This window comes from Molothrus ater, chromosome 32, assembly GCF_012460135.2.
Source record: "Molothrus ater isolate BHLD 08-10-18 breed brown headed cowbird chromosome 32, BPBGC_Mater_1.1, whole genome shotgun sequence".
Classification (NCBI taxonomy): domain Eukaryota; kingdom Metazoa; phylum Chordata; class Aves; order Passeriformes; family Icteridae; genus Molothrus; species Molothrus ater.
The window spans coordinates 1,248,247-1,270,052 of record NC_071659.1 but is presented as its reverse complement, the minus strand read 5'-3'; the positions used below and the strand labels follow the sequence as shown (position 1 = coordinate 1,270,052).

General features: G+C 59.5%; 1 protein-coding gene across 1 annotated transcript in view; it reads right to left on the bottom strand.

The window, feature by feature from the left end:
* The window catches only part of SCARA5 (scavenger receptor class A member 5), a 29,916-nt gene extending 10,941 nt beyond the window's left edge, over positions 1 to 18,975 (bottom strand). Inside the window, exons 1-5 of the mRNA XM_036405267.2 lie at positions 18,931 to 18,975; positions 16,946 to 17,058; positions 12,738 to 12,866; positions 8,135 to 8,812; positions 2,525 to 2,605 (exon numbers count right to left, since the gene is read on the bottom strand). Of these exons, the coding sequence (XP_036261160.1) occupies positions 2,525 to 2,605; positions 8,135 to 8,812; positions 12,738 to 12,866; positions 16,946 to 17,057 (1,000 nt within the window). The 5' untranslated portion in view covers position 17,058; positions 18,931 to 18,975. The remainder of the gene's footprint in view (positions 1 to 2,524; positions 2,606 to 8,134; positions 8,813 to 12,737; positions 12,867 to 16,945; positions 17,059 to 18,930) is intronic.
* Between the last annotated feature and the right edge of the window lie 2,831 nt (positions 18,976 to 21,806).

Sequence of the window (21,806 nt, the reverse complement as noted above, 5' to 3'; positions counted from 1 at the left end):
AGCCCTGGACTCCCCAGGCACCGCTGCCCCCGCCCTTCCTGGGCCGGGCTTTTCCAAACTGAGCCCCGATTTTCCTCCGGTTTACGAGGAAAAAAATCCTCCGGGAGGAATTCCAGCCCCAGCTCCAATCTTTCCCTGCTGTGTCCATCCCCAGGAGGGATCAAGGCCTGGATTTCTGCAGGCTGGGGGCAGGAGGGTGGATTTTCCATGGAAAAGGGAATTTTCCTTAGGAAAGGGGATTTTCCAGGGATACACCTGAACCCGACCTTCTCAGATCCAAAGGGTGGTGCCTGCATCCCAAAAATCTCCAGGAAAAGACTTAAAAATCGTGGCTCTTCCTGAAGGTGAACCCTCCTGGGATTGCTTTGTTTTTCTGTTTGAACAAGAAAAAAAAAAGGGGGAAAAAAAGGAAAACCGAGGAAAACAGCCAATATAATTCTGAGGGTTGTTACACCCAAGAAAAACAGCCACGAGTCCGTCAGTGCCAGAAACTCCAGCTGGAGGGAGAAGGAACACGGGCAGCTGGAGGGCCTGGCCGAGGGAGATCGGATTTCCAGGCTGGCTCTGCCTTGATGGGCTGGGCCGGGGAGGCAGCGATCCCAAAATCCCAGGGTTTGAGCCCAAAGCAGCCCCAGCAAGGTCGTGGTGCCTCGGAATCCTTGGAGCAGAGGATTCCAGGCATGGATCTGGAGCTGGGGCTGGAGCTGGGGCTGGAGCTGGGTCTGGGTCTGGATCTGGATATGGATCTGGGTCTGGATCTGGGTCAGGGTCTGGGTCTGGATGTGGTTCTTGGTCTAGATGTGGATGTGGATGTGCGTCTGGGTCTGGGTCTGGGTCTGGGTCTGGATCTGGATCTCAGTCTGGGTCTGGATCTGGATCTGGATCTGAGTGTGGGTCTGGATCTGAATCTGGGTCTGAGTGTGCGTCTGGGTCTGGGTCTGGGTCTGAGTCTGGATGTGGATGTGGGTCTGGACCTAGACCTGGATCTGGGTCTAGATCTCATTATGGGTCTGGGTCTGGGTCTAGGTCTGGATTTGGGTCTGAGTCTGTGTCTGGATCTGGATCTGGGTCTGGATCTGGATCTGGATCTGGATCTGGGTCTGGGTCTGGGTCTGGGTCTGGGTCTGGGTCTGGACCTAGACCTGGATCTGGGTCTAGATCTCATTATGGGTCTGGGTCTAGGTCTGGATTTGAGTTTGGGTCTGGGTCTGAGTCCGGACCTGGACCTGCCTCTGACATCCAGAGTCCTGTGAGGTGAGTTTGGAGCAGGGGATAACAGGGATTGGTCTGGACCTGGTCCTGGGCCTTGACCTGGACCTGAATCTGGAGCTGATCCTGAATCTGGTCCTGGTCCTGGATCTGGACCTGGTCTTGAATCTGGATGTGGATCCGGATCTGAATTGGGACCTGAATCTGGTCCTGGAGCTGGTGCTGGACCTTGACCAGGCCTTGGACATTGAACTGGACACGGATCTGGGTCAACATCTGGGCCTGGACCTGGACCTGGACCCAAACTTTGACCTGGATATGAGTCCAAAGCTGGATCTGGATCTGGATCTGGATCTGGATCTGGATCTGGTCCTGGGCCTTGACCTGGATCTGGATCTGGTCCTGGGCCTTGACCTGGATCTGGATCCACATGTGGGCCTGGACTTGGACCTGGACCTGAACCTGGACCTGAACCTGGACCTGGACCCGAACTTTGACCTGGATATGAGTCCAAACCTGGATCTGGATCTGGATCTGGATCTGGATCTGGATCTGGATCTGGATCCGGATCTGGACCTGGATCTGGACCTGGATCTGGATCCAGGCCTGGCTCTGGTCCTGGCCCTGGGGCTCCATGCTGCGGGATCCCAGCGGATCCCTGCTCCCGGCAGGATGGATCCCGTCACCTCCACGGGACAAAGCTGTCCCCAGGGGGATCCTGCCCCCGGCTCCGCGCCATTCCCAGCCCTTGGAAGCTGAGCCGGCATTCCCAGGTTTCCTTCAGATCAGAAACAGCTGGAGCCAAGTCTTCCTCAGGGTGGGAATGTCCTCTGGTGGCTTCCCATGGAATTCCTCCCCGAAACAATGGAATTAAGAAGACGGGGTGGGAAAATTGGCATTATTGGCATTGGAAAAAGAAAATTCTGGAAAAATTCCAGAGCCAAGTCCCCTCTGTCGGGTTCCTGGGATCTGCCGGATCCAGGGATCCAGCAGCAATTCCAGCCCTGGTGCCTGGGAAGGCTCTGTCTGGGAATGGGGTGGCCAACTCCTGCTCCAGCCCGGCTGGGACACCCTGGAAATCTGGGAATATCAGCGTGGATTTCCCGGAGCCGGGCGGGCCAGGAGGCTTTTCCCTCCAGGATGGGTGCTCCAGGAGCCGGGAGAGCAGATCCATCCCCGTGTCCCTCGGGAGCCGGGACATCCCCAGGGATGGGTGGGGAAGCACGGGGGTTGTCCCGTTGGGTTGGGATCAGCCGGGACATTTCAGGATGGGATCTGGGAGGGGTTTCATGGACACCGGGAATGTTTTCCTTACCTCGGAGCCCGGGCAGGCCGGGCAGGCCGGGCTCTCCCTCCATCCCTTCCGTGCCTCGGTCTCCTTTGGGTCCCGGCGGCCCTGGAACACAACGGGAGGGCGGGAATCACATCCCGGAGCTGGGAATGTGCAGCGGGAGCTCCAGGGGATCCAGGATCACATCCCGGGGTCGGGAATGAGCAGCAGGAGCTCCAGGAGATCCAGGATCACATCCCGGAGCTGGGAATGTGCAGCGGGAGCTCCAGGGGATCCAGGATCACATCCCAGAGTCGGGAATGTGCTCCAGGAGATCCAGGATCACATCCCAGGGTTGGGAATGTGCAGCGGGAGCTCCAGGGGATCCAGGATCACATCCCGGAGCTGGGAATGTGCAGCGGGAGCTCCAGGGGATCCAGGATCACATCCCAGAGTCGGGAATGTGCTCCAGGAGATCCAGGATCACATCCTGGAGTAGGGAATGTGCTCCAGGAGATCCAGAGGATCCAGGATCACATCCCAGAGTCAGGAATGAGCAGCGGGAGCTCCAGGGGATCCAGGATCACATCCCGGAGCTGGGAATGTGCAGCGGGAGCTCCAGGGGATCCAGGATCACATCCCAGAGTCGGGAATGTGCTCCAGGAGATCCAGGAGATCCAGGATCACATCCCGGAGCTGGGAATGTGCTCCAGGAGATCCAGGAGATCCAGGATCACATCCCGGAGCTGGGAATGAGCAGCGGGAGCTCCAGAAGATCCAGGATCACATCCCAGGGTTGGGAATGTGCAGCGGGAGCTCCAGGGGATCCAGGATAACATCCCGGAGCTGGGAATGTGCTCCAGGAGATCCAGGGGATCCAGGATCACATCCCAGGGTTGGGAATGTGCAGCGGGAGCTTCAGGAGATCCAGGATCACATCCCGGAGTCGGGAATGAGCAGCGGGAGTTCCATGAGATCCAGGATCACATCCCAGAGTCGGGAATGAGCAGCAGGAGCTCCAGGAGATCCAGGATCACATCCTGGAGTCGGGAATGAGCAGCGGGAGCTCCAGGGGATCCAGGATCACATCCCAGAGTCGGGAATGTGCTCCAGGAGATCCAGGATCACATCCCGGAGTCGGGAGCTCCAGGAGCTCCAGGATCACCAAGAAACGTGGGAACAAAGCCGGGACAAAGCAGTTTTCCATGATTTTAAGCCTCCGGGATTTGTGGATCTGAAATTCCAAGCTGGATCCCACCAACCTGCTCCAAGTGCCAGGAAAATTCACCTGGAAGCTCCACCTTGAGGGCGACTCCGGGAATCTTCCTTTGGACCAGAAGCCGGGACATTCCCAATGAAATCATTGCAAGAAATCAGGGAAAATAGGCGTTTTGGGAATGTTCATAGGATCCGGGAATTTTGGGGGTTGGAAAGGATTTTAAGGATCATCCAGGGGCAGGGACTTCTGGAGATGATCCTCGAGGAGAGGATCGACAGCAGGATTTTGGTAAAATCCCAGGAACAAGCAGAAAATCCCAATCCCGGGTTTTATCCCTCATCCTGCAAAGGCTCAAATCCCGAAAGCTGAGAATAATCGGGAGACAAAACACTGGGAAGAAGGAGTTGGAAGAGAAAAACAACAGGGAAGAAAAAAATATTCCTGGGATGAGAGAAAACAGGGCAGGGAGAGGCCGGGAAGGGTCATTCCCACCCATCCAGGGGGAAGTTTGGGAACTGTTCTCCAAGAAATCCTAAAAGCCAGGAACTCGGGAAGCTGAGATCCAGGCCGGGCTCTGGGAGCTGGAAAAGGGGCGGGAAGAGCAGGGATGTGTTTTAACGGATCAGGAACTGAGATTTGGGAATGCTCAGTAGGAATCTGTGGGATCCGGAGTGGGATCCGGAGTGGGATCCTGACCCACGCGAAGGCTGGGAAACATCCCAAGCTGGAGACGGTTTGGGATAGGAAAGGATGATGGGAAACATGGAATTACTGGCCCTGGCTGTCTCTTCCCCAGGGAATGAGCAGCTCCAGGGGCCGAGGGGATAAGGGATGGACCCTGGATCCCAGGGATGGACACCAGATCTCAGGGATGGACCCTGGATCCTGAGAATGGACCCCAGATCCCAGGGATGGACCCCGGATCCCAGGGATGGACCCTGGATCCTGAGAATGGACCCCAGATCCCAGGGATGGACACCAGATCTCAGGGATGGACTCCAGATCCCAGGGATGGACCCCGGCTCCCAGGGATGGACCCCAGACCCTTGGGATGGACTCCAGATCCTGGGAATGAACCCCAGATCCCAGGGATGGACCCCAGACCTTGGGATGGACCCTGGGTCCTGGGAATGGACCCCAGATCCCTGGGATGGACCCTGGATCCTGGGAATGGACTCCGGATCCCAGGGATAGACCCCAGACCCTTGGGATGGATCCCAGATCCTTGGGATGGATCCCAGATCCTTGGGATGGGCACTTCCAGGGATGGGGCAGCCGCAGATTTTCTGGAATGCTGCCGGGGCCGGTCCCATCCCAGGAACAGCTCCTGGGACCCAGGGAGCAGCTGGGCTGGAGGAAAACCGGGAATGGCGGCTGGGAGAGGCTCCGGAGCATTCCCAGCTCTTCCCGCCCCACAGCTCCTGAGGGTCACACCTGGGAAACCCCATTCCTGCTTCCCACCCGCCAATCCCAGCGGGATGAGGCGCTTCCTGAGGGATGGGACCGTCCTGTCACCTTTGGGATCTGATCCCACCCAGGGATCCACGGAGCAGATCCCGGGAATTCTCCCTCGTGGCGGCTCCCAAAACTCCCAAAACTGCTCCGGGAGGTGCTCGGAGCGATCCCTGGGTGCTGGAGAGGAGCCTGGGGACCTTCCCAAGCCGCCACCGCCCAATTCCAGGATCCAGGATGCGGAGCTGGGGACAGCCGAGGATTTGGGGAGAAGGAAAAGGCCCCCCCAGGCAGGCAGGCAGGGAATGGCTCGGCCAAATCCAGCCGGGAACAGGACGGACTCACCCAAGGACATCTGGAGCTGGGATGGATCCAGCTGGGCACGGGGCCCCAGGAATTGTCCATGGGATGGGAGGAGAGGGAAGTTTGGGATGCCAGGAATGTGTCAGGGCTGATGAATCCGGTGCCAGCTCTTGGGGAGGGGTTGGTTTCGGGATTCCAGGGCTCCGGGACGGGTCCCACCCTCGGTGGCTTCATCCCAGAGCAGGTGACGTCATTCCCATGGATGGGGAGGGAAAAGCGGGATCCGAGGAGTGGGGAAATAGGGAAATATCAAAGCGACTGGGGCAGGGTGATCCCAGCATCCCAAAAACGTCCCAAGAACCGGGATCGGGAGCCAAGGTCCCCCAGGGATGAGGGAGAGCACACCCCAGGAGCTGTTGGTATTCCAGGGGGATGGATCTCCTGGATCTCCTGGGGATCCACCACATCCATCCCCTCTGGATCAGCAGCTGGAACATGGGGAACAAGTGCCTTGGCACCAGCCCTGGCCTTGGAATTCCAGCTGGAATTCCAGCAAAATACATCCCTCATCCTGCAAAGGCTCAAATCCCAAAAGCTGAGAATAATCGGGAGACAAAACACTGGGAAGAAGGAGTTGGAAGAGAAAAACAACAGGGAAGAAAAAAAATATTCCTGGGATGAGAGAAAACAGGGCAGGGAGAGGCTGGGGAGGGTCATTCCCACCCATCCAGGGGGAAGTTTGGGAACTGTTTTCTGAGGAATCCTAAAAGCCAGGAACTCGGGAAGCTGAGATCCAGGCCGGGCTCTGGGAGCTGGAAAAGGGGCAGGAAGAGCAGGGATGTGTTTTAACGGATCGGGAATCGGGATCTGGGAATGCTCTGTAGGAAATCTGTGGGATCCAGAGAGGGATCCAGAGAGGGATCTGCAGTGGGATCCAGAGAGGGATCCGGAGGGGGATCCTGGAATTCCAGCTGGAAGCACCAGGAGTGAGCGACAGCCCCTGGGGTCTCCGCAGGTGCAGCCGGTGGAAAAAGGGGCAGGAGCTGCTCCCAGCCTCCTGCTCCGCCCTGGAGCTCCCACTGGGACCTCCTGGGTTTCTCCATGGATTTCCTCCTCCCTGGCACAGCATTCCCAGGGCAGCTGGGGCTGCCCCTGGATCCCTGGCAGTGCCCAAGGCCAGGCTGGACAGGGCTGGGAGCAGCCTGGGACACTGGGAGGGGTTGGAGTTGGAACAGGATGGGATTTCAGGGCCCTTCCCACCCAAACAATTCCGGGATTTGGGAAGGGCTGAGGGTGGGAAAGGAGGAGAAGATGGGATGGGGGAGGTTGGTTTTTCCTGGCAGCTTTGAGGGAAGCTTGGGAGCTTCCTTCCAAACCGTGGATGGGGAATATTTGCAGAATCCAAGGGGATGGAGACACCTGAGCGAGGACGGATGGGAGCAGATCCGACCAGAGAGACCTGGAGGGGCTGGAGCGTGTCCAGGGCAGGGAACGGAGCTGGGAAGGGGAATGGAGCCCCAGCAGGGGCTGAGGGAGCTGGGCAGGGAATGGAGCCCCAGGAGGGGCTGAGGGAGCTGGGCAGGGAATGGAGCCCCAGGAGGGGCTGAGGGAGCTGGGCAGGGAATGGAGCCCCAGCAGGGGCTGAGGGAGCTGGGCAGGGGCTCAGCCTGGAGCAAAGGAGGCTCAGGGGGGACCTTTTCCCTCCCCACAATTCCATGAGCAGTTGGAGCCGGTTGGGAATTGGGCCCTGCTCCCGAGAAACACGAAACAGGATGAGGAAAGGTCCTGAGGCTGCGCCAGGGAAGGTTTCGTTGGATATTGGGAACAGTTCCTTGATGGAAAGGGCTGTGAAGGGTTGGAACAGGCCCAGGGCGGTTTGGGGAGCGGTCCCCATCCTTGGCGGGGTTAAAATCCACATGGATTTGGGGGGACATGGATCAGTGCTGGTGACCAGCCGGACTCCACCACCTTGGAGAGCTTTTCCAACCTCAACAACTCCTCTGGAGTTGTTCTCCAACTGGAGAATCCAGGGATTCTCCAACCCCCGATGGCCTGACCCGCCACAGACCCATCCCACAGGAGTGCGCGGGGACCATTCCCCATCCCACCGCTCGCCCCGGATCACGGAGACGTTCCAGAACATTCCCACCACTCGCCCTGGATCACGGTGGGGTTCCAGAGCATTCCCACCACTCACCCTGGATCATGGTGGGGTTCCAGAGCATTCCCACCACTCGCCCTGGATCATGGAGATGTTCTGGAGCATTCCCACCACTCATCCCGGATCACGGAGATGTTCTGGAACGTTCCCACCGCTCACCCCGGATCACAGAGATGTTCCCCATCCCAACACTCACCCCGGATCATGGAGATGTTCTGGAACATTCCCACCACTCACCCCGGATCACGGAGATGTTCCGGAACGTTCCCAACACTCACCCCGGATCATGGAGATGTTCTGGAACGTTCCCACCGCTCACCCCGGATCACAGAGACGTTCCCCATCCCACCACTCACCCCGGATCATGGAGATGTTCTGGAACGTTCCCACCACTCACCCCGGATCACGGAGACGTTCCGGAGCATTCCCACCACTCACCCCGGATGACGGAGACGTTCCAGAACATTCCCACCACTCACCCCGGACCACGGAGACGTTCCAGAGCATTCCCACCACTCACCCCGGATGACGGAGATGTTCCTCAGCGCCACGGAGTGCTCCCAGTCCTTCATGCGCAGCTCCTCGGTGACGTTGTTGAGCAGGGCCAGCTCCAGCCTCAGCTGCCTCTCCATGGCCCCGTGCGCCGCCCGCATCCTGCGCCCGTCCGCGCTGGCGTTGCCCAGGAGCGCCTGCAGGTCGCGGAGCCGGGAGCGCTGCAGGCGGAGGTCGTAGGAGAAGCTGCGGTTCATGGCCTCCACCGCCGCGCCCAGCGCCGCCGCCTGCTCGCCCAGCGCCTCCAGCCGCCCGCCCAGGTGCGCCAGGAGGTGCTGGTGGTGCTCCAGGAGCAGCCGGCTGCCGTTGGCCTCCACCGAGAGCCGCGACAGCTCCAGCTGGGCCGCGTCGCTCTGCTGGCCCAGCGAGTCCCGCAGCCTCTGCAGCGAGCTGTCCGTCTGTCCGGCCTGGCTCTGCAGCGCCCACAGGAGCCCCTGCAGCCGCTGGAGCGAGCCCGAGAGCAGGAGCAGCGAGTCCGAGTGGTTCTGCAGGAGGTCCTGGAGCCTCCAGACGTGCTCCAGGAGGTCGGCCTGGGGCGGGGGCCGCGGCAGCAGCCGCAGCTGCAGGTCCCGGAAGGTCCCGTTGAGGCGCTGGACGTCGCCCAGCAGCGCCCTCAGCTCCTCGGGGGACGCCTGGGGCCGGGACGCTGCGGTGGAGCAGGGAGGGAGGTCAGGAGGAGCCCCGGGGCGTCCTCCCGAGGACGTTCCCGGCTCCTCGGTGCCTGCAGGGGAAGTTCCCGGCCCGGAAGGTTCCCCCCATGCGAGGAATCCAAGGCTGGAGAAGGAGGGCGGGTGCTGGAGAAGGGCTGGAGGGCCCTGGGAGGGGTTGGGTGGGGAGGAACCGTGAAGCTCATCCTGCTCCACCTCATCCTATGATCCCAGGGTGCTCCAACCTTTCCTGAGAACCCCCAGGGATCCAGGGATTCTCTGGGAATCCCAGCCCGGCCAGGAATCCCTTCCCAAGATCCCACCATCCCAAGCTCCCCTTTCCCACTGGAAGCCATTCCCTGGCTCCCTCCAGCCCTTGCCCCAATCCCAGCTCTCCTGGAGCCCCTTTGGGATGGGGAAGCGGCTCCAAGGATTCCCTGGATCCTCCCCTGATCCAGCTGCACATTCCCAGCTGCTCTCCCAGCCTGCCATTGCATCCAGCCTCATCCCAATTCCTCCTTGAGAAGGAATTTCGGGATCCAGGGGCTTCACTGGGAATTCGGGACTCCAGGAAGGGTCTCCCTTCCCTTTTCCATCCCTGAATTCCATAAAAATCCCTCGGGATGGATCCTGAGTGTCCTTGATCCCAGAATCCCGGAATGGTTTGGGATGGGATCCATGGACCTTCAATCCCATCCCAGGGACACTTCCCACCATCCCAGGGTGATCCAAAACCACCCTTGGGCACTGCCAGGGATCCAGGGATTCTCTGGGAATCCCAGCCCAGCCAGGAATCCCTTCCCAAGATCCCACCATCCCAAGCTCCCCTTTCCCACTGGAAGCCATTCCCTGGCTCCCTCCAGCCCTTTCCCAAATCCCAGCTCTCCTGGAGCCCCTTGAGGCTTGGGAAGCGGCTCCAAGGATTCCCTGGAGCTCAGAGTTTTCCTTGGATCCCTCAGAGCTGCATCCCACGGGATTTATCTGCCAGGACACAGAACCCCAGCCTGGATCCATCCCGGCAGCTCCAGAGGATCCTGGAATGGTTTGGGTGGGAAGGGCCCTTCAGTCCCACCCCATCCCAACCCCGACACCTCTCCCTGTCCCTCCAAGCCCTGTCCAAGCTGGAATCAGGTTCCTCCAGGCACCTTCCCAGTCCCTGCTCCCGAATCCCACAGTTTGTCCCGGAATTCCGGCCGGGATTCTCCTCCTGGGGCGGCGCAGGGTCCGGTTCCCTCTGCTCATCCCCGGGATCCCTGGGAGGGATCTGAGGGGTTGGAGGGGGCTCAGGTGGAGCAGATCCCGGGGGAAGGATGGGAAACTACAGGGAAAAGCATTCCCGGGGGGGGGGGGGAAACGTCGGGATATTTGGGATTTTGTTGTGATTCACGGAACCGCCAGAGGGAACAGCCCCAAGTTTCGCCGGCAGGGAAAGTTCAGGTCGGAATTCAGAACAATTCCCTCAGGGGCTGGGTGGGAATTCCGGGCATTCCCAAGGGGCTTTGCCATCCCTGCACTCAGCAAAACTTGGGAAAGGGGAGGCAGGAGCCCTGGAATGTGCCAGGATAATTCCTGGAGGGATTTCAATTTTTTTTAATGGGTTTTAAGGTTTTTTTTTTAATGGGGTTTTGGGGTTTTTCTGAGGGGATTTTTTTTTAAATTCTTTGGGGTTTCTTATGGGTTTTTAAGGTTTTTTTTGGGTTTTGGGGGGATTTTATTGTAATTCAATTCCTTGGAGTTTTTTATGAGGTTTTGGGGTCTTTTGTGGTTTTTTGGGGGGATTCTTTTAAGAATTCTTTGGGGTTTTTTAGGTATTTTTGGGATGTTTTAGGATTATTGAGGGGATGTTTTTGTAATTCTTTGGGGTTTTTTAATGGGGTTTTTATGGGTTTTGGGGGGGATTTCTTAGATTTTTTTGGGGTTTTTTTTTAGTTCTTTGGTGGTTTTTTTATGGGTTTTTGGTTTTTTTTGGGGATTATTTGGGGGATTTTTTTGGAGGTTTTCTAGGGATTTTTTTTAAAATTCTTTGGGGGTTTTTTATGGGTTTTGGGGTGTTTTGGGGATTTTTGGGGGGATTTTTTTCGAATTCTTTGGGGTTTTTTTATGGGTTTTTAATGGGTTTTTTGTGTTTTTTGTTTCGTTTCCGTTTGATTTTTTTCCTGCTGGATCCCAAGGTGTTTCCCAGGATTCGTGCCGCTGACCCGTTTTCCCAACCTCTTTTCCAAGGAAAATCACGTGGCCCAGCTGGATCCCAAACCATTCCCGGTCTCACCCGCCCCAAAACATTCCAGGACAGTTTGGACAGGGCTCGGAGCAGCCTGGGACAGCGGGAATTGTCCCTGTGGAATTCGGGACCCTTCCCCGTCCCTTCCCACCGGAACCATTCCATGATTCCACGCATCTCTCCCGCTCCCTCTCCCCTCAGGCGGGAGATGGAGCTGGAGAGGAATTCCTGTCTCCAGGAGCCTTCCAGCGGGGATTTTCCCATGGGAAATCCGAGCCTTCCGCCGTGAGAGGTGTCCGTGAACATTCCCGGTTTTCCAAGGACCAGCGGCTCCAGGCCCCGGAGCTGGGGCTGTCTCCCCACGGCTGGACCTGACCCCCTGTGTCCCACCCCATCCCTGTGGTTTTCCAGCTGGGATAAATCCCTCTGGACACCCCCAGCTCAAAATTCCAGCACTTGGCCGCATCCAAATCCAGAGGCTTGGCTTAAAATCCCAAAATCCTAAAATTCTGAAAGAAATTTGAAACTGGAATTGGAAAGCCACATCCACGGAGATGATTTCCCTGATTTCCTCCCCCGCTCCCCTTTTCCAGGATTCCGGGTGACAACCTGGAATGGTTTTCTCGGGGTTTTCCCGGAATTCTGCCAGTCCCGCCGCTCCGGGAGGTGGGAACTGGGAGATTCCCAGTGCCAGAGGTTGATGCTGATGTTGTTGTTGCTGTTCCTGGAGCGGAGCTTATCCCGGATCCGTCGCGACCCTCGCTCCGGGATCCGCCGGCCAACAACAACATCCAAACAATGCCCGGCGGGAGAGGCCCAGGAAAATTCCAGGGAAAATCTCCTCCGGCCTTTCCCAGCCCTTGGAGGGATTGGGGGATGGAAAATGGGGGGGCTCACACCATAAAAAACGGGATAAACTCCGGGAAGGAGGGATGGATCCACGGAGGCGGTGTTTCCGGCCCATCGAGGGAGATCCCGGGATCCGGGATCAAAGCGGGAAATTCCCAAATTTCTTCCGGGAGGACAAGGGGGAAAGAGGCCTGGGATCCCATGGAATTCGTGTGCCGAGGGGCTTTGCCATCCCTGAGCTCACCAAAATTTGGGAAAGGGGAGGCAGGGCCTCTGGAATGTGCCAGGACAAGGCCCTGCCTGCATCCCATCGTCCTTATCCCAGGAAAACACAGCTGGGCGGGAGCGATGGGGTTTTGGGGAGTTTTTTTGGTTTTTGGGGTTTTTTTGGGGGATTTTTTTTTTTCAAATTTTTGGGGTTTGAAAATGGGTTTTTGGAGGTTTTTTGGAGGATTTTTTGGGGATTTTTAAAAATTTCTTTGGGGTTTTGCTACGGTTTTTTGGGGTTTTTTTGAGGGTTTGGGGGGATTTTTTTTTTTTTTTGTAGAATTCTTTAGGGCTTTTCATGGGTTTTTATGGATTTTTGGGGTTTTTGGGGGGATTTTTTTTTAGAATTCTTTGGGGGTTTTTATAGGGTTTTGGGATTTTTGGGGGGGATTTTTTTGGAGTTCTTTGGGGTTTTTTTATGGGTTTTTTTATAGGTTTTGGAGGGTTTTTTGTTTGGTTGGTTGGTTGGTTTTTTTTTCCTGCTGGATCCCGACTTTCCCTCCCCTGAATGACCCGGAAAACCCTCCCGGGCAGGGATCCCATGGAAACTCCTGGAAGTCCTGGGAGCATCCCAGGCGCAGGCTCACCTGCCAGGATGAAGATTCCCACCAGGATGAGGAGCACCAGGAGGTAAAGTCCCACCACGGAATACTTCAGCACCGCCACGGAGCCCATCCGGCCACGGCATCCCCAGGGCCTCATCCTCCGGCCGGGATCTGCGGGAGGGAGGGAGGGAGCGGGACACGGGATCGCGGAGGCCTCGGAATGCCGAGGGAACGGCTGGGATCGTCCCCGGGGAGCAGCGAGGGGCTCCGCCCTTGGAATGGCCAAGGAAAGGTGGGATGGGATTGGAGCCGCCCGGGATGCTGGGAGGTGTTGGGGTGGGGTTGGAGCTGCCTTCCCACCCAAACCACTCCGGGATCCTCTGGAGCTGCTGGGGTGGGTCCAGGCTGGAGGGAGCCAGGGAATGGCTTCCAGTGGGAAAGGGGAGCTTGGGATGGTGGGACCTTGGGAAGGGATTCCTGGCTGGGCTGGGATTCCCAGAGAATCCCTGGATCCCTGGCAGTGTCCCAGGGTGGATTTGGATCACCCTGGGATGGTGGGAATTGTCCACGGGATGGGATTGAGGGTCCATGGATCCCATCCCAAACCATTCCGGGATCAAGGACACTCAGGATCCATCCTGAGGGATTTTTATGGAATCCAGGGATGGAAAAGGGAAGGGAGACCCTTCCTGGAGTCCCGAATTCCCAGTGAAGCCCCTGGATCCTGAAATTCCTTCTCAAGGAGGAGTCGGGATGGGGCTGGATCCAACGCCAGGCTGGGAGAGCAGCTGGGAATGTGCAGCTGGATCAGGGGAGGATCCAGGGAATCCTTGGAGCCGCTTGCCCATCCCAAAGGGGCTCCGGGAGAGCTGGGATTGGGGCAAGGGCTGGAGGGGCAGGAGCCAGGGAATGGCTTCCAGTGGGAAAGGGGAGCTTGGGATGGTGGGAGCTTGGGAAGGGATTCCCGGCTGGGCTGGGATTCCCAGAGAATCCCTGGGGGTATCCAAGGAAAGGTTGGATGGGCTCGGAGCACCCCTGGGATCGTGGGAAGTGTCCCTGCCCATGGAATGGGATGAGTCTGAAGGTCTCTTCCCACCCAAAGCATTCCCTGTTGGATCCCGGCAGGAACACCGGAATTCTGGGATTTTCCCAGCAGTCCCATTCCAGCTCCGGCAGCACCACCTGGATCCATCCTTGCCCAGATCTGAGTTTCCCCGAGGAGGCACCAACGGAAGATGGAGGAAAAGCCCAGGATTCCCACCTGGAGCCTCCATCCGGGTGTTTTGTGCCCCTCAGAGCTCCAAGGCTCCGATCCAGAGCCCCTCATCCCACAGGAGAGGGGAATCCCAAATCCAAACCTCCCGGATGGAGACAGCGCTGATCCATGGCCGGATCCAGGCTGGCCCATCCCTGCTGGGATTTGGGATCTCATTCCCGCTGGGATTTGGGATCTCATTCCCTGTCCAGGAGCAGTTCCCACTTCCAGCCTGGCCAATTCCCACTGGGATTTGAGAATCTCATCACATCCCATGGCCGGGACCAATTCCCAGCTCCAGCCTGGCCCATTCCCGCTGGGATTTGGGATCCCATCCCACAGCAATTCCCAGCTCCAGCCTCGAGCATTCCCACTGGGATTTGGGATCCCATCCCACGGCAATTCCCAGCTCCAGCCTGGCCCATTCCCGCTGGGATCTGGGATCCCATCCCACAGCAATTCCCAGCTCCAGCCTCGAGCATTCCCGCTGGGATTTGGGATCACCTCCCACGGCAATTCCCAGCTCCAGCCTCGAGCATTCCCGCTGGGATTTGGGATTCCATCCCACGGCAACTCCCAGCTCCAGCCTGGCCCATCCCTGCCGGGCAATGCCCAGGTGGGATCTCACCGCTCCCTGGAATTCCGGCGATGGAACCCCTGGATGGGGGGGGGGGGGGATCCCAGAATTCCAGGGACCCTCTCCCACGCCATCCCTGTCCTTGTCCCCGCGTGTCCATCCCGGGAGAATGGGGATGGCTGGAAAAGGCTCCAGCCGGGAAGGGGTTACGGTGGGTGGATCCCGAAACCCAGCCCGGCTTTGGGAGCCCGGCGCTGAGCTCCGGGCTGGACCCGGGGGCCGATCCCGCGGGAATGCGGCTCAGGTGGGATCCGGGATGCTCCAGCTGGATCTCGTCCCCCCGCTCCCGGCCCACGATTCCTGGGATGGAGCCGCGGGATGGGGAGGGCGCCGATGTTTTCCTGACATTTCGCACTTCCAGCGGCTCCTGGGACACCCCGGGAGGAGCTGGCGGCGCGCCCCGATCCACCCACTCCCATTCCCGGCCCTTGGAAGCGTTTGCCCGCGCAAAGGGCCGGGATCCAAGGAAAAGCGAGCATTTCCTGCCCCTGCCCAGGCTCCAGGGAGCGGGAGGAGGAAAACAACCGGGATTCGGGGATCTGGGGTCCCTGAAAGCCTGGAAAAGGTCCGGGAACGGCGTTCCCGGGCCAGCAGAAGGTTTGGGTCGCGCTCCCGATGGATCCTCGGCGGGATCCGGGTGGTGCCACCCTCAGGGGTGACCTCGCTCCAGCCCCTTCCCAGAAATCCCGCTCCCGTGGGAATGGGGTTCCCTGGAGGGTCAGCCCCGCCTTGGGATGGGCCCCGAGAATTCCAGGCGGGGTTCCATCGAAACCACCCCAAAGCCAGGGAGGCACCTCCAGCCTTTCCCAGGGATTTGCTGGGAATTCTGGGATCGGTCCCGGGGGGCTCCGGCTCTTCCCTCCCGGCTTTTCCAGAGGTTTCCCAGTGGGAAGGGATGGGAACAGCCGGATCGGGAAGCTGGGAAGAGGCAGGAGCAGGGATTTTGGGAATGGGATCAACACTCAGGGGTCTCCTGGATGGGGAATTCTCCCTCCGGATCCAGAGCTGTCCCTACCCCCACGAGTCCCCTTGGAGTCACCTCCATGAGCCCCTTGCAGCATTCCCAGGGGGAATTTATGCGGAGCTGGATGTTCCCAGCTCAGCCAGCCCCTCCCCACCCTTCCAGCCAGGAATCCCTTCCCAAGCTCCCACCATCCCAAGCTCCCCTTTCCCACTGGAAGCCATTCCCTGGCTCCTGCCCCTCCAGCCCTTGCCCCAATCCCAGCTCTCCTGGAGCCCCTTTGGGATGGGGAAGCGGCTCCAAGGATTCCCTGGATCCTCCCCTGATCCAGCTGCACATTCCCAGCTGCTCTCCCAGCCTGGCGTTGGATCCAGCCCCATCCCGACTCCTCCTTGAGAAGGAATTTCGGGATCCAGGGCTTTCACTGGGAATTTGCGACTCCAGGAAGGTTCTCCCTTCCCTTTTCCATCCCCAGATTCCATAAAAATCCCTCGGGATGGATCCTGAGTGTCCCTGATCCCAGAATCCCAGAATGGTTTGGATGGGATCCATGGACTTTCAATCCCATCCCAGGGACACTTCCCACCATCCCAGGGTGCTCCAAGCCCTGTCCAACCTTTCCCTGGACACTGCCAGGGATCCAGGGAGCCACAGAATCCCTGGAAAACCCGGGCCAGGGCCAAGACACCTCCCGGTGCTGCTCCCTCCATGGAATCCACCATTCCCAGGGCCGGGAATCCCGGCTGGAACGCGGAGCTGAGCGCGGAGATCATCCCTGCACGAGAGGAGCCACATCCGGAGCTCCTTCCTGGGAGATCTGTGTGCTCCCACCCCTGCCATGGATCCAGGGGTGGATCCCAGGGATGGATCCCAGGGTGGATCCCAGGGTGGATCTGAGGGGAGATCCAGGAGGGATCTGGAGGTGGATCTGGAAGTGGATCCCAAGGTGGATCCAAGGGTGGACCCTTGGGTGGATATGGGGTGGTTCCGGAGGTGGATCCGGAGGTGGATCCTGGGGTAGATCTGGTGGGAGGGGGAGGATCTGGAGGCAGATCCAGAGGTGGATCCAGGGATGGATCCTGGGTTGGATCCCAAAGCAGATCCATAGGTGGACCCAGAGGTGGATCCTGAAGTGGATGCAGGGATGGATTCCAAGGCGGAACCAGGGGTGGATCTGGAGGTAGATCCTGGGGTGGATCCAGAGGTGGATCTGGAAGTAGATCCGGAGGTGGATGCCAAGGCAGATCCCAAGGCAGATCCCAAGTGGATCCAGAGGTGGATCCAGAGGTGGACCCAGGGGTGGACCCAGGGGTGGATCCAGAAGTGGATCCAGGGGTGGATCTGGGGGCAGATCCCGAGTGGATCCCGGGTGGGTCCGGGGGCGGATCCGCCCTCACCGTGCTCGCAGAGGTTCAGCTTGGAAAGGCTCCGACCCTCGAAGGGCTCCTCCAGGACGGATCCGTTCTCCCGCTCGGAGAGGGTGTGGAGATCCACGGCCTTGTTCTCCATCCTGCTGGAGAAAAACGGGAATGTCCCACGGGGCTGGGCCTCGGCACATCCCAACCCCAACCCCAATCCCAAATCCTGAATCCCAATCCCAATCCTGGCTCTGGCATCAGGATGGGGCAGCTGAGAGCCCACCTGGAATTGGGTTCCCGAAATCAGCGGGACACGGAGTGGAGAGGAGAGCAGGGAGCTGCTCCGGGGCTGGGAGAGCAGCTGGGAATGTGCAGCTGGATCAGGGGAGGATCCAGGGAATCCTTGGAGCCGCTTCCCCATCCCAAAGGGGCTCCAGGAGAGCTGGGATTGGGGCAAGGGCTGGAGGGGCAGGAGCCAGGGAATGGCTTCCAGTGGGAAAGGGGAGCTTGGGATGGTGGGATCTTGGGAAGGGATTCCTGGCTGGGCTGGGATTCCCAGAGAATCCCTGGATCCCTGGCAGTGTCCCAGGAAAGGCTGGACAGGATTAGGGGCAGGCACAGATCCATGGATTCTGTTTTCCCTGGGAATTTGGTGCCGCTGGAATTTTGTCAGCCCCACCCCAGTTACACCAGCAGCACTCCCAGCTCTGGTCCCACTTCCAAGAGGGAAAATCATCCGGGAATTCCAGAGGGGTCTCTGAAATCCCCCGCAGGAATGGGGATGGGGAATGGGGGCAGGAGCATCCCGGGGGAAGCGGGACAGGGAGAAACTCTGGGTGGAGATTGACCCGGGACACCGGGACAGGGGATCTGGGACAGGAACCGAGATAGGGGATCTGGGATAGGGGGAACTGGGACAGGAACCGGGATAGGAACTGGGATAGGGGATCTAGGATAGGGGATCTGGGATAGGAACTGGGATAGGAACTGGGATAGGGACTGGGATAGGATCTGGGATAGGGGATCTGGGATAGGGGATCTGGGATAGGGGAACTGGGATAAGGGATCTGGGATAGGGGATCTGGGATAGGGGATCTGGGATAGGAACTGGGATTGGGAGAACTGGGACAGGAACTGGAGTAGGAACTGGGACAGGAATGGGGATAGGAACCAGGATAGGGAGAACTGGGACAGGGGATCCAGGACAGGAACCAGGATAGGAACTGGGATAGGAACCAGGATAGGGAGAACCGGGACAGGGGATCCAGGACAGGAACCAGGACAGGAACCGGGACAGGGGGATCCAGGACAGGAACCAGGATAGGAACTGGGATAGGAACTGGGATAGGGGATCTGGGACAGGAACTGGGATAGGGTGAACTGAGACAGGAGCATCCCCTGGGAGTGCTGGCACAAAAATCCCCCTCAGGGATTTGGGGCAGGAACTTCCCCCGGGGAAACGGGGATGGGGAGAACCGGGATAGGAACCGGGACAGGAGCCGGGGCCACTGGGAGAGGGGGAACCGGGACAGGAATTTGGGACAGGAGCATCCTGGGAGAACCGGGACAGGAATTCGGGACTGGAGCATCCCCGGGAGAACCGGGACAGGAATTTGGGACAGGAGCATCCTGGGAGAACCGGGACAGGAATTCGGGACAGGAGCATCCCCGGGAGAACCGGGACAGAGGAATTCGGGACAGGAGCATCCCGGGAGAACCGGGACAGGAATTCGGGACTGGAGCATCCCCCAGGAGAACCGGGACACAGGAATTCGGGACTGGAGCATCCCGGAAGAACCGGGACAGAGGAATTCGGGACAGGAGCATCCCCGGGAGAACCGGGACAGGAATTCGGGACAGGAGCATCCCGAGAGAACCAGGACAGAGGAATTCGGGACAGGAGCATCCCGGGAGAACCGCGACAGGAATTCGGGACAGGAGCATCCCGGGAGAACCGGAGCCTCTCCCTCTCCGCCCACCCCGCTCCGCTCCCGGCGCTCCGCGTCCCCCCCGTCCCCGCTCACCCTGCGGGATTTCCCGAGCTTCCCGTGGCCTCTTCCCGGGATTCCCCTCAGTCCCCGGGCTGCGCCCCGGCCGGAACCGGGGGCCGAGGACGGCGAGGAGCCGCCCCGGGCCGCGGCGGGGCCCGGCAGCCGCCCATGGGCGCGGGGTCCCGGGGCTGTGAGCGGGGCCCGCCCGGCCGGAGCCCTTTGTAGGCGGAACCGGAGCGGGGCCGGGCTCCCCGCGCCCCCTCCCGCCCACCGGGGCCGCCCCCGCCGCTGCGAGCCCGCCCCGGGCCGGGAGAGGGGGACCGGGATAGGGGGGACCGGGAACGGAGCGTCCTCCGGGAAACACGGGGCTGGGACGATTCCCGGTGGGACCGGGATAGGGGGGAACCGGGAATGGAGCGTCCTCCGGGAAACACGGGGCTGGGACGAGTCCCGGTGGGACCGGGATAGGGGGGAACCGGGAATGGAGAACCGGGAATGGAGCGTCCTCCGGGAAACACGGGGCTGGGACAACCCCCGGTGGGACCGGGACAGGGAGAACGGGACAGGAGAAACTCCCGGTGGGACCGGGATAGGGGGAACGGGACAGGGGGACCGGGAGAGGGGGAACCGGGACAGGGGGAACCGGGAATGGAGCGTCCTCCGGGAAAAACGGGGCTGGAACAACCCCCGGTGGGACCGGGACAGGGGAAACCGGGACAGGAGAATCTCCCGGGAATACCCGGGCAGGAGGGACCGGGACAAGAGAGTCTCCCGGTGGGACCGGGACAGGGGGAACCGGATTGGGAGCATCTCCCGGGAAAAACGGGGGCGGGAAAATCTCCCGGGGAAAACGGGATAAGGGAAAACGGGACTGGAGCATCTCCCGGGAAAACGGGACAGGGGGAACCGGGATAGGAGCAACCCCCGGGAAATCCGGTCATGGAAAGGTGGGATCGGGGCTGGAATATTCCCGGGAAATGGAAATGGGAAATCGGGGCTGGAATATTCCCGGGAAATGGAGAGAGGGGGAATCGGGGCTGGAATATTCCCGGGAAATGGAACCGGGACAGGAGAAATCGGGGCTGGAACATTCCCGAGGGAAGCCGGGGCTGGAACATCCCCCGGAGCATCCCCCCAAGTTGGAAAAGGGCGGAGTTTTCCCTGGAATTCCCGCCCGGAGGGAAGGAGGCGGATGCGCGTCCCAGCTCCAGGGGGTTTCCATCCCAGTTCCCCTCCCGATTCCCGGCCAGCGGGAGAACCCAAACCCCGCCGCACCCGCGGGGAAACTGAGGCACGGAGCGCCAGAGGGGAATGCCTGGGATGATCCCAAGCCCCTCGGCCCTGGCTCTGCGGGAGCAGGGAATGGCAATCCGGGATGGAGGGACGGAAAGGGCCTGGAGTTGTCTTTTCTCCAGGAAAGGCCGAATCTGGGAATATTTTCCTGGATTTCGGGAGGTTCCGGCGGAATTTTGTTGCTTTTCCTCCTCCTCGGTTTCCATCCGTGGATTTGTTCTGTGGTGGGTCCGGGCTGGATTCCAGCCTGGCTCCTCTGGATTCTACTGGGAAAGCGGGAAAAGGGAGGGGGGGAAAAAAAAGGGATTTAAAATGATTAAAAGGGAATAAAAAGTGCTCCGGAGCCAGGAATGACTTTTGTCACTGCAGCTCAAACCCATTCCATGGAATGTTCTGGAATTGCCGAGGCGGGAAAAGCCCTGGGAGGTGAGGAAATCCGGGTGGGAGCAGCGGTGGATCCGAGCCCTTTATTTGGGAATGTGGGGTGGGAAAAGACACCCGGAGCCCCAAAGCTGATCCCAAACCTCCGGATCCCGGCTGGGAGCAGCCGGATCTGACCCGGGAGGAAAATCCCAAAATCCCTGGGACGCGCCGTGGGCTGGGTCACCCCGGGATCGGGGAAGGATCCCAGCCCATGGAATGGGGTTGGGTTTCCTCCTCCCCACCCATGGACACCGTCCCATGAGGAATTTCCGGGAGGAATTTCCCTTCCCAAGGTTTTTCCCGGTGATGTTTTCCCTCAGGAATCTCTCTCTCTCTCTCTCCCTGAGGTCCATCCTGGCTCCGAGCTGGAATTTTTTATGGAAAACCTCCAGGGCGGGCGCTGCCCCGGCATTCCCAGGGATTTCCGGGTGGAATCTGGACCCTGGCTGTTGCGCTGAGGGAGGTCTGGTTGGATTTTGGGAACAATTCCCGCCTGGAAAGGTTTTCCAGCCCTTCCCCTCGCCCCGGGCAGGGTGGAGCTCCCGTTCCTGGAGGGATTGGGATCCCTTGGATTTGGGGGAGCGGGGATCGGGGCTGGGAATGGTTGGATCCGAGGGCTCTGAGGGCTTTTCCAGGCTCCGCAGTTCCATGATTTTACGGACAACGGGACTCTCCCAGCTGGCGCTGCTTTCCCAGGAACGGGAGGATCCAGGGAACAGGAATGGGGGGAACTTCCCGGTTCCTTCCGGGATGATCCCGGGGGGATCTTTGGATTCTGGGGTGGTTTCAGTAGGGAGAGGATTCCAGGGTGTTCCACCCCCATTCCCAGCCCTGGGGACACCGCCCACCATCCCAGGGTGCTCCAAGTTTTCCATGGACACCCCCAGGGATTCTCTGGGAATTCCAGCCCAGCCAGGAATTCCTTCCCAAAAATCCCGAACTTTTCAGTTTAAAACGCTTCCTTTCCATGATTTCCCCCCCACCATCCCCGCTCCATCCCGACATTCCAGCCCTGCCCTTTTCCCGGGATCGCCAATCCCACCCGGACAGGGAATCCTGGAATGCCGGGACACCGGGAATGTGCATCCTCAAGAGGAAGGTTCCATCCTGGAGGGCCAAAAGCTGGGATTTGCAAATTTCGTGGAATTCTGGAATGGGTTGGGTGGGAAGGGACCTTCAATTGCACCCTATTC